At 36.3% G+C, this 18,184-nt stretch overlaps 2 protein-coding genes across 7 annotated transcripts; one reads left to right on the top strand and one right to left on the bottom strand.

Moving 5' to 3' along the window:
* Nucleotides 1-398: 398 nt before the first annotated feature.
* On the bottom strand, nt 399-5,937 carry LOC135644016 (KH domain-containing protein At5g56140-like). 4 transcript variants are annotated; one of them, XM_065161368.1, is made up of 7 exons: nt 5,678-5,937; nt 5,079-5,164; nt 3,024-3,175; nt 2,087-2,206; nt 1,885-2,001; nt 1,057-1,200; nt 399-962 (listed from the first exon to the last, which is right to left on the bottom strand). In XM_065161368.1, the coding sequence occupies exons 1-7, from the start codon at nt 5,785-5,787 to the stop codon at nt 813-815; spliced, it is 879 nt and encodes a 292-aa protein (XP_065017440.1). In that variant the 5' UTR covers nt 5,788-5,937; the 3' UTR covers nt 399-812. The 4 variants fall into 4 exon arrangements, with proteins under 4 accessions (XP_065017440.1, XP_065017441.1, XP_065017442.1 ...); XM_065161369.1 differs by having other exon boundaries at nt 3,024-3,172; XM_065161370.1 differs by lacking the exons at nt 5,079-5,164; nt 5,678-5,937 and adding an exon at nt 4,107-4,340.
* Nucleotides 5,938-8,301: 2,364 nt separating this feature from the next.
* LOC135644896 (DNA-directed RNA polymerases IV and V subunit 4-like) lies at nt 8,302-15,088 on the top strand. Of its 3 annotated transcripts, none has more exons than XM_065162853.1 (10): nt 8,302-8,550; nt 9,330-9,410; nt 10,876-11,016; nt 11,152-11,271; nt 12,312-12,423; nt 12,529-12,606; nt 12,706-12,739; nt 12,839-12,907; nt 14,403-14,505; nt 14,725-15,088. In XM_065162853.1, the coding sequence occupies exons 1-9, from the start codon at nt 8,484-8,486 to the stop codon at nt 14,475-14,477; spliced, it is 777 nt and encodes a 258-aa protein (XP_065018925.1). In that variant the 5' UTR covers nt 8,302-8,483; the 3' UTR covers nt 14,478-14,505; nt 14,725-15,088. The 3 variants fall into 3 exon arrangements, with proteins under 3 accessions (XP_065018925.1, XP_065018924.1, XP_065018923.1); XM_065162852.1 differs by having other exon boundaries at nt 8,313-8,550; nt 12,700-12,739; XM_065162851.1 differs by having other exon boundaries at nt 8,313-8,550; nt 12,529-12,631; nt 12,719-12,739.
* Nucleotides 15,089-18,184: the final 3,096 nt, after the last annotated feature.

Below are 18,184 nucleotides of genomic sequence, written 5' to 3'. Positions count from 1 at the left end.
CCAACTGCTAGAAGCAATATTGGATTGCATTCCATGATAAATATGAACCAAATGTAGCACACACAATCGTTAATCTTTGAATCAACAACATGTAAAGAATAATCCAACTATAGTAGCATCCACAGGCACATTCCATTTGTTGGACAATGGTGTGATGATATAATGTTAATCACAAAGGCAAGTCAAACAATGGAGATCTCAATGGCATCAGATTCATAGAATTCCTGACTGTACGATTACAACAATAATCTCCAGATACCAAAGGCAGATTATGGATCACCAACAATTAAGCATAACAAACTACTCCTGAGAGATTCTTGGTGTAAACTTTATCTATGGCATCCATAATAGATCATGTCACCAGAATCTAGAATGGGACAAGTTCGAACTAAATCAGGTTTTGTAGCTAACGAAATAATTTATATATTGCCGTTACCAGAGTCTTCGATAAGATAAAACCATGCATACAGAATACTACAAAAGCATTTTGAGGACACACTCAGATTATTCAGAACCAATGTACTCATCTATGATTTCCCCTTAATTCATGCATGGCAGTAAAGCACATGCAATGACATACCCTAGTTTCCCAACTTGCTAAGCGACACATTCTCACATTAGGTATTGCATAATTATCACCAAACCCACCAACTGAAGAAAAACACACCGACGAAGTGAGCTAGAACCGACCTTGGTGCCAGCGCCTCCGATGGGGATGCATTGCTTGCTGGCAAGCAATCCCAACATAAACTAGCTGCCGCAGGCAGGTAGAATATGGCCCCACATAGAGGACCTACCAATCGGCAAACATGTTACTCCCTTGTCTTTGCTCTCTTCATACTGAGACTACTGTGGAAGGGGGAGACGGAACCGGACATGTGCCCCCCTTCCTCGCGTAGTGTGCCATTGATCATGGCAAGCTCTCGAAGCTGCTGCTTCTTAAAGAAATCTTGTGACTCCTCCTGAATAAAAGAAAAGATAGAGAGAAATGAAAAAGGATATGCAAAACTCTTAGGATGTCAAGTAAACTCAAATTTGGGATGGGAAATAATATACCACGGGTTTTAACAAATCTTCAAGGATTTCACGAGCTTGCATCAGACGAGTGTCAACAATTTCTGCTGGCAGTTCAGCCTCTACCAGTATATGAAGTGGCTCGTTCAAATGTTCATATCCTGGTTTTCCTCTCATCATATCCTCCTACAAGTAGCACAAACAGAACAGTCATACATTTGTAGATTCCATACTAAGCAAGACATTCAAATGTCCATATGCTGGTTTCCCACTAATAACCTTCTCTTACAGAAATTATCACCGAAATAGTAGCAGTCAAATATAGACAATTCAAGTTGCAAGGTTACAGTCTTGACCAAACAGGATACTGAGCCCAAGGTAATTGGCACAGGCAGAGAAGAATAAAGAACAGACATAAACTTCAAATGGATACCAGAACAGGTTAATAAGATGCAGAACATGATGTAGCATCTCATTCATATGACACAAACAAGAAAAAGAACATGAACAAAGGGACAGTATAAAGATGAAAATTTACAACTAAGCTCTGGATGTTAAATCTTGCCATTTTTATGAAAACTCAGTTGAGTAGTATTCATCAGATATGATAAGAGAATCAGTCAGTCTCCTCATATAACCATACCTTCTAAACTTGTTGAACGATAATATTTACACGAACAATCCAAAAGAACAATTTAACATGATATCAAGGTCAAAACTGACTATGGAACTTATCTTTCTAATACATAAAATGTTCCTTTCCATATATTTGGAACCTTGGAGTGGTGATCAGTTGATGAGGCAGATACACATCTACGTAACCATGGATTATTGCAAAATCAGATACATAAATATGTAACCATGGTTTACCTTGGTGGGATCTTTGATGCTTCCTCTCCCTCTAATCAGTATACGACAATCAGTATTTGCCTCCACTCGCTTTAGGGAGTTTCCTCGAGGACCAAGGAGCCGCCCAACAAAATTGAACTGAGAAAAAGAGGAAAAAACTAGAACTACCTTGTGGGTTTGAGTTGTAATAAAGCTAAGACTTGAGCAAAGAGAAAGAACTTACGGTAGGGAATTTGTCTATAGGAATATCAACCCTGATGGTTTTCTTCACAATAAGACCTGAGGAGCTACCTTCAGAGCCAAGCCAACTATGTGCAGAAGAAGGCTGCACCAGTCCCATCCTCTGCACATTACATCTAATTGTTTAAATGAAAGAAAGTACAATACACATGAAATAACAGATTTGGAGATGCATAGTTTATTAAAAATATGTCCTTTGTGTGGAAAGATTTTAAGATTGGATGGGCGTGAAGATCAAAGACAACAGTGTAGTGCGGTACATAATAAGTAGGTAAAGAGTTCAAATTTAAATTTCAAAATCTATTTCTGTAAGATATTGCATAATATAAATAAATTTAGACAATAGCTTCTCCATAATGAATATTAATTTATTATGTGACTTTCAAGTTTGAAATGGCATTTATGCAAAATCAATAAGAAGCCTTAAGCACATTTTGGAGACTAATATTTTGCTACAAGGCTTGCAGGAGGAATCCAGAGGATCAAGCTACACCGATCAAGAGTAATTACTATGCATTAATAAAATCCATGATAATTATTGAAGAGATTAGACTGTTGATCAATTCAAAACACCATTGAATGACAATTCAAATCAACATCAGGCAAACAAGTTTAACTACCTCCAGAATTAGCAATCCTAAGACAAAAAGGGTCCACACATCATGTGATGGACTTATGGTAGTCATACAGGATTGTAACAGCCAAATCAACATAAATAAATACAGCTCTGAAATAGAGACTGAAATTAGTTCAAGAACACAAAGAACTGGAAACAGCAAGTTAGAATAAAGTGTTAAAATAAATCAAGATGTAAAAGTCAAATAAGAAGTCAATTCTAGTTAGCATGAAACATCAAGAATGCTTCTTTAAACAGCAGATTTAGTTAAAAAGGGAATTATGTTAATGGTTAGTATCCATACTTCAGATTGGAAGGGTGATGCCCATCCATTCATATCATTTGCTCCTCCATTTGAAAATAATCCTCCAGTAGTCATTGGGCTACCATATTCAAGCCCACTTTGATCTAAAAGAGATGCATTTCCCAAGAGCATTGTAACACGTATTATCTCTGCTTCAAAATGTCAATTTCAAGCATAAAATGTATAGGTTAGCATTTGTTAATAAATTAGTAATCAGTAAATGTACAGACATGGCTCAAACAAATGGTTAGTTTACAATCAGTATACAACCAGACTAACACTGTCAGTTACATGCTACAAATTCTTAATTGAATCATCAAACGAGTACAAGTTATTCCAATGCAAGCCATAAAACAATGACAAGATTTACAAACTAAGACGCTGAAATGATCACAATAGTTGGAACAGACGGTTGATTAAGTTGGTCTTTTTTTAATACTTCCACCTTTTATTGAGCTTAAAAACTAAGACGATTAAAGTCATTCAATTAATTGGACCAAAGGGTAGATAGTTAAGGTTGCCTTCTTGTATGCTTCGATCATTCATTTTTGTATCATAACAACATAACATAAGTTATGCCCGTGGGCTTTTAGTAAACTTAAGAAAGTTCATAGGCGCTTTTTTCCTTTTTGAAGTATGGAACTTCCATTGAGAATTAGAGATACATAGCTAGAGAATTGGATGATCTGCAGGCATCGTCTACTTTACAAAAAAAGTTCATAGGCTTTAGTAAACTTAAGAAAGTTTCTAGGCTTTTAGTCAACTTAAGAAGTTTTGATGGCCCTTAGTGAAAAAGTTCTGGTTTTCAATAATTTCTCTTTTATCGTTGTTTTGCAGCTATAGTTCATGTTTTTTTTATAAAAAATGAATGCTTAACTATTATGTTTTTGCATGTTCAGATATAAATATTTAGACAATTAGACTGATGCTTGTATCTGTTAACTGTTTAATGTCTCATGTTTATTTGCTACAATAAAGATCATCAGTCTAATAATAACAATCAGTTAGGGCAAAAATTTTCTCATTCAAAATCACAAACCCATAACATAATGAACCAAACAACCTAGAAGAATAGGAAGATACCTCTAGAAAATATGTTTGCCAACAGATCTTCGACCACACAGCACAAAAATGTAAAACACATCCTTCCCAAAGTAGTGTTAGGACAAGAGAAGTTCATGCCCTCCTTGGGAGAACATATGCCCAAGCACCTGAGCATAGAAGAGGCATCATCTGCTCTTTTTCAATTATTATAGTCATGGCAAGATTTTTTTTACCGACAGTACGCTTGCAGCTTTTATTCTAAAAGGAATCTTAAGCTTCCATGCCATCTCATATCAATTTGGAGGCCACTGTCCAAAAAGCTATGGGAGTATCTCTTATGTCAAACATGATAGTAATCCCTGACCTCAATGCTTCCATGCCAAGGTCCCAAAGTAATTTCGGCCTGCCCATTGGAGGTTCTACTGCTGCAAAAGGTACTGATTATTGACAACTTAATATGATTGAAAGAGACAATTCTAATAATTCTCTGCATTGGTTAAGTTATCTTAATGAACCTTGGCTTTCTTAACTTGGTCACAGCTCACAGCCAATGATTATAGTGACTTATAAACAGGCTAGCAAAGTGATCTAGTGACAAGTAAATTTTCAGGAAGACAAAGCATTTTTAGGCAATGAAAGAAGGACAAAGATGCTAAAAGCAAAATGAAGTAAGAATACGTATGAGCGAGTGAGGTTGTGTGTGCGTGACATCTACCACCACACAATAACTTGTTACTGATTAGTTGATTTTGATCTTGAAGGAGAATTTAGTAATAGATAAACACACGAGACTCGTCAGTTGTGTCCTTCCATGCAATGAAGCCAAAAGAAATGCAAAGAACTACAGAATAAACAAACTCATAAGGTAATGCACCATCAGAATGTTCAGACAAAATCCTCTTAAGAGCAACAAGCAAGGCATTTCGAAAAGGAAGATTGAAAGGTCTCAAGAAGAACAAAAGCAACATCCTGATGCATCTGAAATTACTGAAGTTAAATTATGAATCTCACCCTGGTTCAGTAGACGATAACAATGGGGAAGCACGGGCACAAAAGGACTCAGCTTTTGACGCTCAGCAAGTAACTCTGAGAGATACCTGCAAATTATCAATTAGCCCTTTGTCACAATCTTGGGAGTCTCAACACTTTCCTTTATGCAGAAAAAGAATGACCCGTCAACTGAAAATCTACACTATAATCCTAGTCGAAATTAACAGATCTTGCAAAAAAAGGACATCCGAAGGATCATGGAAAATAATGCAAATAATTGTAGAACTCAGTAAATAGACATTAGGACACGGAAATAAACAAAATTTATCATATTTGACAATAATCCAGAATCCAACCCACAAACAAGGATGTAAAAGGCATCTGAAAGATCTCAGCTTTAGAGTGGAGAAATATAGAAGATGGTTAGCGACATATCCGATCGTCCAAAAACCGCATAAGAGGAGCCCTTAAGGATCAGGACAAAAGAAAGAGGAAGTTCGAGGCTATGGATGGATCGTCGATGAAACAAGAAAAAGGAGACGATCGAAGACCAAACAAGGTCAGGAGCAACCATTTTCCAACAAAAGCCGGGATTTTGAGAGGAAAAGGAGGCGCCCTACTTCTCCTGCTCGGCGAAGGCTCCGGTGGCGGAGCGGATGCCAGGGATGTGGGGGGAGTGCGGTGCGGTGGAGGGAGAAGGGGAGTAGGCCATGAATCTGCCGGAAGCCATGGTTCCGGCGAGATCGACGGCAATTTCCGGCCAGGTTCGGGTCGTCGGCGACACGGATCCCGGCGAGATCTCGATGACCCAGGGCAATCCAGGATCAGCCGGCGGAGAAGGGCAAGCAGGGCAGGGAGACACCACAGGAGGCGGAACAGAAAGCGAAGGTATTTATAGTGCGAGGTAAAAGAGAGGCAAAGTGGCATAGCATTCACAGTTCACTGTGGGGGCAGTCGCAAGAGGTAAATGAGCTCCTTTTGTTGGCTTCTATGCACACAGCCTTAATCTCGAAGCTTTTCTTTTTTTGTGGTTGACTCAACCACATTGCTTTGGGTTAAGATTCATGTGACTCCACCTTAAATTGCAAGGGCTCCACCTTTCCAGATTTTGATCATCCTATGTGATGCTAATTATATATATATTTTTTAGTTAATTATTTTTTATATCTTAAAAATTATATTTATATTCTTATAATTATAAAAATAAAATATTTAAACCCATTTATCCTAACATTATAACTATATAAGTATTATATTTATGATAAATATATTTAGATATTTTACTTTCGTAATTATAATGATGTCAATATAATTTTTTTTAAGTGTACAGATCGAGATGCTAAAAATAACTAACTAGATGAGATAATATATAATTAATATTATAAAAATAAAATATTTTAATATCTGACATATAATCTCCAACGTATGTATGGATAAATCATTCAATATTGAATGGTATTGAGATTAAAAGAATGTTAATATATAACTTGGAATCTAATCACTTAAGTAACCAAACAAAAAATTCAACTCTCTTTACTATGTACATTAATTTGCAAGGGATGCTTATTGCCAGTTGAGCCACACAACATTCTTCAGCTCGAGGCCTCAATACAAATGAAGTGAAGGAAAGGTCATGGTGATCATGGAAGAGTCCAGCAAAAAGGCATGTTCTTATGTGGAAGCAAGCATGCCAACCAATGGTCTGACCTAATTCCCCTCTCCCTCTTCATAATGGCTCATGATCCTGAGCTCAGGTGCTTCAGATCTTCATCCATGTGGCTCTTAAAGCACCATGAATGGTGGTGATTTGGTGGCCATGCACCTGCAAAGTCACAGCTTCTTCCAGTGACAGTGAGAGTTGCAGGGCTCTTTTCCTGTGATGAATGCTTTCTCCCCTGCAGTTCAAGTCAAGACAGAAAGCTCTCAGTGCATTGTGTCAAAAGATTTCCTTTTCATGTTCACTGCACCATTTGTCTGCATGCAGAATAGCACATCATTTTACCAACTGTGTGTGCATTGGCAATTAGATTTGCAGATGTGTTTGTGTTGGAGATAATTGCTTTTGAAATTTGATCATCTTGACATTCATATATCTTGATTAAGCACAAGATAATGTTGCTACAGGGCAGATTAAATTAGTGGGAGTAGAAATCTATGCTTCTATGGTGGTTTGACTGCATGTTTGATAAGATTTGAGACTAATTAATAACACATGAAGTGAAGATGTAATAAGGTAGATAGCTACAAATAAGTACAAGAAACCAAAAAAGATGGAGATTAGGAGTTAATATGTCCTTATCAGATAGACTGTGATTGAAAGATAAACTTGTAGCAGTGACAACCAATATATTATATTTTAGTTGTTGGGTTGCATGAAGAATCTTATCACAGAGCAGAGAATTCTGCAGTGGTATCTGACAACTGCTTGGTATGATTTCACTGAATGATTTATAGGTGAATTTTCGAAAAAAAATAATTTTAAAAAACTTTTATATAATATTTTTAATTTTTAAAAATTTTCACATAATATTCGTGTGAAAATATTATTTTATTTTTATTTCTGTTAAACCGACGATTGCCCTCGTTCCATAAATTTACAATTCACGCCTCCTTTGCTTCATCGCTTATCTTCGATGACAAAAGAGTCCTATAAACGATGACAAAGATTAATTTTAACAAACGTGTTACGAGAATATGAGCATATGAAAGATAGTTGATAGTATGACACGATTTGACTTTACTAACATTCCTTCATAACAAATAATTATTAATATTATAATATTTTTATAAAATATATACATCTAAATTTAAGACAAAGTGAAAAAATTAGAATTTTATTATTGTTTATCATGTAAAAAAAAGGATTTGCCATCCTTTTGTTTTGAAATATATCAAAATATTCTTAATTTCCGTTCAAGATCTGAATGAAATATTTTGTGAATATTTAATACATATAATAATGTTAATAATTAATATTTACGAGAATTTAAGTTAATTAATATTGATATAGTATTTTTTTAGTTTAATGATAGAAATACTGTAGCCTCGTTGACCGATTTGGTTTAACAAGTTTGACTGATTTCACTGTGAAACTTAAATTACATGAATGTATTTTTAATTATTTTTAACCGTGTATATATATATATATATATATATATATATATATATATATATATATATATATATATATATATATATATATATATATATATATATATATCGCTCTGTTATCGTTGGAAGCCTCGCCTGTCTCATCTCACGGTGGACGCAGGTGTCGGAAGTGAGCCCTACGGTTTTGAGGAGTCGCTCTTCACCGGTCTTCGATTCGATTCGGATCCTTCGCCGCATTGGTTGAGCCCTCATCTCCGAGATCAGATCGAGCGCTATTTCTTAGCCGGAGAAGAATCCCTTTCTCTTTCTACATCGATGGCAGAGAAAGGGGGAAATGGGTCTCCCCTCCCGAGAGGGAAGGCTGCTGCGCCTTTGAAGCAAGGTCGGACATTTTCCTTTTCGTACTTTTCTTGGTCATATTTTGAAGCAAGATTGAAGCAATCCGATCCGATTTTTACGTATGCTTGCTTCCGAATCAGGTTATGTTGGAAGAACTATTAAACCTAAGTCTATTATTTCCTTTTCGTCCAGTGGTTGGTCGTCGAGAACTATTAAACCTTGTGCTTTATCTCTATGATTTGTTATATCTCATAAGCTAGCTGACTTCCTGTCTGCATTCTTCAGTGTTAGTACCTTGTTATTTGTAAGTTGATAGCCACTGTTAGCTAAATAATGGGTTGATGTTCCATTGTCTTCTTGATGAAAGGATACAATTGTTTTACTTATTTCTCTATATAATTAAACTATTATCTCTGTAATGAAACCACTTTAACTGAGAAGTCAATGTATTCCTTGTCATCTTGAGAAGGTAGCCTTGCAAGAATCTTCCTTTGGCTTTTTGTGCTGTTATATTTCTTAAAGAAAAAGTAAAATTTTCCAGCATAATAACAGTCTGGAGTACAGATATGCACACCCCTTCCTCCTTGTGGCCCTTGTCACTGTATGCTTTGGTCAATTCCTTAATATGAAATCTATCATGACGTGATTATGTATTGTGTAGTTTCTCTTACTGGAAGATCCTTTGTACGTATATGACTACCTTCTACTTGGAGTTGTACTATGATCCTTGACCTGTGAGAATATTCATTAACTTGGACTCTGCCTTGATTGAGATGAGCTTCTTGTGCTTGGACACTTTCTAAAGCAACCTTTTGCATGCAGGATCACTCAAAGGAAATAACAGTGGTGCTATGGACGAGTCAACACATATTGAAATTGACTCCTCGGACTCTGAGCTTGAAGGTTGATGACTTTTTTTTTTGCTTTTTCCAGTCCTCTAGTTTTCATTTTTTATGTAGATTTTCTCTAACTAGGATAAATACAAATGTTGTTTGTTAGTTGCGATAGTAAATGGGATGAAAATTTCCTGTTCTCAACAGCAAGATGAGGGCCTTGCAGCTAAAGGTACACGTCAAGCTGTTGCCTCTAGTCCTTTCGAAGGGCTAATTTGATGGATGAAGTTTCCGTTCTGTCACGAACTTAACTGGTTTTGCCTAAGTCGTGCGGCACCTTTGCATGTCCGTCCGCAAAGGTCAATCCCCTCGAAACCTCCCATGGTCCCTTAGGACCTACAAAAAGAAAACAGGTTAGAGAAAACGCCTCACTCGAGATTCACAAGCAAACATTCAAGAAAATACTCCATAACCAATACAAATTACAAACAGACTTCACAAGCTCTGAACGATCGCACAACAAAGGATCCAAAATGATCCATTATAGACCGAGATCTCTCACAAATGTTCACATGACATAATATTTATTTACAAGCCTAAAACGACTACCAAACCCAACTAAAATAGGGTTGTTAAGCCTTCGACCGTCCCGCTACATGTTGCGCAAAGCGTGAACAAACCAAAAGACACGGACATACATGAGCATTACATTAAACCCCCTGTTTATAGTTTTGTCCGTGACAGTTCATAGTTTTGATGTCATTTTATCATTTCTTGGATATCAAAAAATGACACATCCAATAAAAGGAAATTAACAGCATTTATATATAAAGTTTTTCTTTGTTTAGTGCAAAATGCATTTGCTATTTTTTAATCAACTATTCAGTATCTTAAATGTCCAGCATAGCAATGTGCTTGCATGTGCTGATAGGGCCATATATCTTACAACATTCTGGTTTTGACCATCTCCACATCATTGGGAAAGGGAGAATAGACTATCATCGGAATTGAAATCCTCTTGGTTCTAATTAATACTTTATGGTCCGAAATGAGAGATTTGTGCAAACCAGTTGGGTTAAAGTATTTATAAATTTACTTAACCACTGATTTTATAGCTGGAAGTTGAAACTAAAATTATGTGATGTTGGATGTGTTCCTAGTAATCCATCTTTGTTGTTTTCACATCACACTTACCAAGTTGGTGCCTCCTAGTTTGTTGATCAGCACTGGGTACATGTCCTGATTTCGTTATCTGCTTTATGGGTAAACATCCTGAGCAGTGTTCATTCAATTAATAGGCCTGATTTGTGTTGCAACTTGTGGCAATTTGGATAAAATAAGTTGTATGAATGTTTGCCAAATAACAGAAGGCAAGGCAAAATGTAAACTGTAAAAGTTTTTGCTCTTTGGTTATGAGTAATGTGCCTCAGATCGTGTCAACCGAGTGAGGAGTAGGAAATTTTCCAAATAGCATTGACCAATTTATATGTATACTTAAAACTATTTGCTGCTCACTTTTGGCCATTAATTCTTAGGTTTTGTTGAAGAAAAAGTTCCAACTTCTTTAAATGCAAATGAAAAATCATCAGCTGAACAGAAATCCGGTAAGAAGAAAGTCTCCTTTGGAAGTCTGAAATCAAGTGGGAAGACATCGTTTGATACACCAACTGCTAAAGGTTTGCCTTTGCACCTCTTTGGTTATTTATATAAATTTTCATGTCACATATTGACAAAATCTCAGGAGGTGTTGTTCTACTTTCCTTGAACAATTTCAGGTGAAAATAAGTTCTTTGTCATGTTTAACTTTGCAGGAGACTTGGGAAAAGGAGGAAAAGGTTTTAGTGTAGGAAAGGCTGGTGGAAAGGGTAGTATACCAGAAGCAACACCAATAAAGCCCCTGGTTACAGAAGTGGAATTGAAACTTGAACTAGGTTGGTTCTTGTTATCAGCAAAGTTGTTCTATCTTTTTCAGTTCTTATCTCTTTTTTTTAATGCTTTTAGTGTGTTTGATTTCTGCTAGCTATTGGGAACTTTAGGAGTTATTAGACATCATGTTTACCTATACTCTGTGCTTTCCATATCTTCTATTTTAAGCCACCATAGAACCAAGGTCCAATCAGACTCCCAACCTTATTTGGTCAGGTGCTATTGTTTTTTCCTAATTGTCAGCTCTATGTTCTTTTTACCACAATCCTGAACTATAAGGTGTCTGTCGAAGAGAACCTTAGGAAGGGATCCATCACAATTCATATCGAGGCTTGTTATCTACAAGCATGTATGTAGCCTCCTTTCTTGTCAAGGCTTGTTTTATACGTACACATACATATATTGTGAAGGAAACCATGAACAATCCACAGTGTATATGCATATCTTCCTTCATATTGAGGTTTTTTTTGTACATATATATAACTCACTTTTTTAAAGTAGAAACTAAAATGATTTAATTAAGAAAAATACTAGGTTTGTTTTACCATCCATAGTTGTCATTATATTATGCCATGACTGGTAAATTGATTTACATTATTCCCTTTGGCTTCAAAACATATGCTATCATGAATATTTTTTTAATGTGAAGTTGACATTCTATTTATGGAATCAGATTATGTCCTACTAAGCATTATAGGGCATTATCCAAAGCTGATTAGTTATGTAGGTGTCGAAGTAACCTTGCTTCATAAATGCACCTAGTATATATTTTTGATGATGTAAAACATAATGATGCTTGTAAGCTTAATTTGGAGTTTTTGGTTCCACAAATCCAACTTATCAATATTGGACTAGAAAAAGATTTTGAATCAATCAGGCAAAAGAGATATATAATAACCTTTTTTTTTCTGTTTGAACATCAGACTTAATCATATGCTGATAGTTTATTTTAAGTTGGAACTTTGTCATTACTGTTGATATTCTAAACATCTATTCCCAGCTAGACACTTCTAGAAATATAGATTATTTGTTGATTGACTTGCAGAACTTCTAAAGGGGGCTAGATTGTTGATGGATTGCGAAGCAGCAGAAGTTTTACAAGAAATCCAGGGACACATGACTGTTTTATCAGATGATCCAAAGATAAAAATGCCTGAGTAATGGTCTAGGAATTAGATTTTAACTTTCTTCTTCAGGCATCGTCCTTCCTAATTTTTCTTACTGGTAAAGAACTTTTTAAATATCAGTTTTTTTTCTTTCAGGTCATTTAGCAAAGCTTTGCAGTATGCCAAAATCAATGCTCACTACACGAATGTTCAGTCCGTGAGACAAGTTTTAGAGTATCCTTTGGTTGAACTTGCTTTAGTAAGTTATGTTGTGTACTTTGTCACTTGCCCAACTGAACAAACTGCCTGTTTGGCCATTAACTTAAGTTCTAGGACTTTGAAACAGAATGGGGTTACTGATGGCGAGGTTTGGAGCTCAACTATAATGTTCTTTGTCCTTCTTCTTCTCCTCCTTTTTTGACCCAGTGTCATGCCCTCTGAGGTTTTCTTTTCAATTTTGATACAGATATGCATGATTGGAAATGTTGATCCTGAGACCCTTGATGAAGTTTATGCGCTAATACCTTCTTTAAAGGTCAGATCTGTCTTTTTAATGTAAATTGGAATTTCTTTTAAGATTATCATATCGATGGTTTTGTTTTTTCTAAGATTAATGTTGCTACTAAACATAGATATATGTTTATTTAGCCATGATGCTTGATAAGAATTCTAAGAACATATTATGTTACAAAATATGATTGAAGCTTCTGCTGCACAGTGAAACTTTTATTCTTTGCTTGTGGAAAAAGGAATTAGTTGGTTTTGGAAGTTGCATGGGTAATTTAGTATATACATATCCTTCACATTCCACATGATCAAAAAGGCATATATAGAAGTTGTCAACTAGCTTAGCTAGAAGTACTGACCTTGATTGTTGATAGCAAGATCTTGGGATCAAATTATGCCTTTGCCACTTACCAGTGATTTAAATGGGCGCTTGGGAGCTCGCCTCGGCGCTTGGGTGAGCCGAGGCCCAAGCTCCTCAACAATGCACCAGCAGCGCGCTTCAATGAGGTGCCGCTTGGGTGCTTGCCCAAACCCAGGCGTAGGATGACTTAGGCGAGCGCTCGGTTCAAATAGTTGAATCGAACTAGACTTTTTAAGTCTAGTTTGATTCAATAGTGGTTATTTGGTTCGATTGAATCAACTAACCACTTTCTTACCTGCAAAAGCCACCTCGCACGCCCGTGTGACCTCGACCAATCAACCCTAGAGAGCGCTCGTGCCTCCGTCGCCAACGCTTTTTGCCGTTGCCTCCGCTGCAGACGCAGTAGACCGAAGCCTCCTCTGTTGCTGACAAACAGATCTGACTGCTTAGCCTTCGTCCATAGCTTCCTTCCACCGCCGTTGGCAATTCCTACCGTCGAGGGAGAGGATCGCAGCTTCCTCCACGACTGACATATACTTCGGAAGCTTCCTTTATCCACGACGTTGTCGTCCGTAGCTTTCGTCGCTGCTGTCCACAGCTTCCGCTGCTGTCGCAGCTATCATCAGTAGCTTCCTCCGCTGCTGCAACTATTATCAGCAGCTTCCTCCACCGCTACTACTGTCGTCCACAGCTTCCTCTGTCACCGCTGTCTTCTCCTTCCCTACTGTCAACTATTGGTGACACTTTTCTCTAGCTTGTTTTTTTCTCCCCCCTCTGCTACTATTAATGGTTTTTTTCTCCTCTCTAACTATTGTTAACATTAAATAATATACTGTTAATAATAGATTGTTAAATCTCTAATCTTTGTTGTTTTAAAATTATATATTAGGTTTTAGAATTAATGACAAGTGTACAAAGCAGTTTAATTTTAAGACAAATCTTCATAAACATGCTTAGCATATTTTTATTTAGTTGTATATGATTTTAATTATAATACTCGGGAGCGCCTTGCTTCGCTTTGGTGGGCACCTAGGCGAGCGCTTAGCGCTTTTTTATTTAGTTGTATGTTTGTCATGGTTTTACTTTCGAGGAGTTACTCCTTTTAAACCGTCAGATCCCTCGAACATGTCACATGAAAATTTTTTGTTTTATATATTTTCAGACAAATAAGCATAAGAATGAAGGAGCTATTGCAGATGTACTTGCGAGTCTGGCAAACTTCAGAACTTCAAAGTAACTCTCACTACGAGTTGCAAGTAAATATTGTAAGTGTTTCTTGCTCAAGTTACCATTGAAGTTCATTTGTCCAAGCAGTTTACCTTTTTTAGTAAAGGAAGTTTTTTTTTCGTTGGCTGTGTTGCTAACAAGTTATTTGTATCTGAAAGAATTAGTGATTGTAGGATCTTGTTAGATCATAATTTTTCCCATAAAAGAATCCCAAAGGATTTACACTAGCTTACACATAATTCTTGCTTCTTTCTCAGAGATTAGGTTTCTTCGGCACTGGATATCAGTATTTTGTATGAAGCTATTTGTGGTTCTCTGCGACTGAAGTACTAATCAGGTTAGCTGCTAGCAGAATCCCTTAAGGGTAGCAACCGAAGCCATCGCCTTAATTCTATCTTGAAACTCACGAGACACATATAAGCAACTGGATCTGTAATCTGATGTAAGGTGAAATGGTAACATACTGTTTGCATGTGCACCGCATCAATTCTGGATTTCTATTGAAAACTGTTGTTCAAATTCAGTGATGTTGCAGTCCTGGAAACTGCATGTGATTATACATTGTAGGCTTGTTCCCAATTGTTACTGATTTTATACATCAGTTTAACTAATTTGATTGTTTGTGCTGGTTGTGTCTGGGTTAATTGGGCCATCAAGTTCGACTCTGAAATGCATGGTGGACTTCTAATTGATCACCTTTGTTCCCAATTGTTACAGGTGCTTTAAATTCCACCTACTTGCCTGAGTTCATATTCTGTAATCACATCAATAATTTCATAACTATAATCTGCAACCTGTTTATGAACTGGGAAACTAGGTTGATTTGTTAGTTTACATATTGAGCTGCTATTGAATTGTACACTGAAAGGCTTGTGCCGCCGAAGAATACCACTCAGAATATTCAGGTAGCAGTCAAGAGAGCAGACTATATATCTTCAAAATTATAAATCCAAGTGTTGAAAACATAGTGCAGTAATCTATGGCAGGTCTAAATAAGGATCTTCCTTGCTAAATGTCCTTCTGAAATACATGTTTCGTAGTGTCACAGAACTTAAATCTGCATGGAGATTTTTAGGTTGGGACGGTCTTGAGCAATCTATCAGAACAACAAAGAAGCTATAAAAGTACCCCTATTTGTTTTCTTTCAGAGTCCTGCCTGTTTACATTGGGTCTGAGAGTTGGGCTAGGATAGATTGGGTTGGTTATGGTGTTACATGGATTCTTACTGTTGAGTTATCTAACTCTTTAATCATGCAGTTACAATCTCAATCGACATAACAGTATAAGATGCGTGAATCTTTTTGTGATATTAAGTCTTTTAAAGAACTTGTATTTCACATTCTCAGAATATGATACTAGTCACACTTATTTTTTCTTCTCAATATTTCTACATTGTCTCCTAGCTGAATCAGATGCTTGGCTACACTTCTAAATCTGATTTGATCCAAATCTGATTCTTGTGCATGTTGTTGTCATCATACAGCAGTCACAGATGTGAGGTAATTATATCAATATCTTGGTAAATAATATTACCATTTAAAATTTGTGTATTGACTCTGATTATTAAGTTTCTAAGCTCATTGGTGCATGATGATACATTATATGTGCTGCTATCCCTTAAGTTCACTTCTGACAGACCCTAATCTTGATGAAACAACCACCTGATCTTGGACCAGAAATGTGCCATGGGATAAATTCCTTATCCTTTGATAAGGTTTTGTTGCTATTCTGCACTTTATTGGTAGGAATAGTAAGGTTGTGTAGGCTTCTGTATGGAGAATGACTGTGTTGGCATTGGCTCTCCTTTGCAAAAGTGTCTTCTGCAATTGTCCAAGCTGCAATTACTGAGCAAAGTTATTTCTGCAAATTTTTTTGCTTTTCTTTGTAATATAGAATGACTGTTAGTGTTGGCTGTTCGTGTCAAAAGTGTGTTTTGTGTCCCATTTTGCATGTGTTGTCTATGCTGCTACTAGTGAGCAAATTTTTTTCTGCAAACTTTTTGCTTCTTTTGGTAATGGAGAATGACCATGTTGGCATTGGCTTTTCTTGGCAAAATGTGTTTTTTGTTTCATTTTGCATTTGCTGTCTATGCTGCTATTGCCAAGCAAAGTTATTTCTGCAAGTATTTTGGCTTCTCTTTGTAATACTTCATAATTTACTTGATCAAGATTTTCAGCTATGTCAGAACACTCGCTTAATATATTTGTATCGTATTGGTTCGACAAGATTTGAAACCAATATTGATCAACATTTTTAACCTCGATTAGTTATTCTTTACTTTGGAAACCCCTGGTTCTAGTTTTGCATGAGTATAATAGAATTTTAAATATATTAAAAATGAACAAACCAACAACAAAATTTAAGTATAATATGCATGCAATGTAGAAATATGGGTCACTTAGATGTTTCTGGAATGTTGACAGATTTTGACATTTTATAGATCATGTCCCCTTGGGAGTGTGCTAGTTCATGATCCAAAGCAATTAGGACAAGGGCAGGGAAGAAAAAATGACAACATAAATAAAAACTATGAAAAGGACAAGCGGAATATTTGTTACATTCTTGTAATATGTACATCTAGCAGATCAACATTATGGTGTTGTTTTTGTTATATGTAATATGTACACCAAACTTTTTGACAATCTTTACAGAGTATCTGTTGCATTTTTGCAGTGTTTACATCTACTTTTTTGACACTCTTTTACTGGCAGGATGGTCTTTTGAGGTTGGATTAATGGATTCCTTGATGGAGCTAATTCCTCTTTATTATCCTTTTGTGTCTTAAGTAAAATTTTTTCCACCTTTCCCTCTTCTCTCATGTGCAATTCTGACATTCTCAGTCTTATTCTAGGAAGATACACTTCTGCATATTTCATTACATCCCAATAAATGTTTGACATAAAATAAAAAAAATAATATGGTAAATCATGATAATTACCCAAAACAGAAAGAGAAACAAACACATAAAAAGGGAATCAGAAAGGTGTACATTTAATGTACTTAGATACATGCATTTTGTCCATCAATGAGGAGGTCAACAAAGTTGCTGAAAATAGTCGATTGATTTTGAAAAGGAAAAAAGAAGAATATTTCTTTCTTTTAATGCAGTGACACTTTGCCTGAGTTGCTAACCAGTTTTCTGTGCCAGGAATCTTCTGTATTAGGCATTACTTACTAGTGCATTTTTAGTTTTAAAAAAGTAATTAGAAAGTAATTGTTCTTGTTACAAATGCTATAATTTGGGAATTTAAATGCACAATGGATATGTTTCATATCAGACAAGACCTAATCTTTACTGGAGGGGCTGTACTGGGTCTCACTTGAGGCCTGCACACAATGAGGTGGTTGTCCAAAGGTGCAGAGTCTGTCCTAGCCATCATAATAATGGAATCTGCCTACACACTTTAGTACCACATTACCCATCAGTCAAAGGCACAAGTCATAGGCATAATAATTATATATCATTCCAACACCACATTCCTGGCAATCACCAAGGTATGATTTCCCAACACCCTAAAACAAAACAGCCATGAGCTTAACTTGCCTTCTCTTTTTCTTACAGGTGGGGGGCTTTCTCTCTGATTTGTCACATCAAGTGGGTAAATTGTGCAAGCACCAGGCCTGATACCCCACTGTTTCCAAGAGCCACAAGGTAGTACAAAATTTCCCCAATCCCAACATATAGTTATAGTAACTTTGACTCTGTCAAAAGGAGTA

The sequence above is a fragment of the Musa acuminata genome, chromosome BXJ3-8 (assembly GCF_036884655.1).
Source record: "Musa acuminata AAA Group cultivar baxijiao chromosome BXJ3-8, Cavendish_Baxijiao_AAA, whole genome shotgun sequence".
In the NCBI taxonomy this organism is placed as follows: domain Eukaryota; kingdom Viridiplantae; phylum Streptophyta; class Magnoliopsida; order Zingiberales; family Musaceae; genus Musa; species Musa acuminata.
The sequence above is the reverse complement of the archived record's forward strand: the minus strand, read 5'-3'. Positions and strand labels throughout refer to the sequence as shown.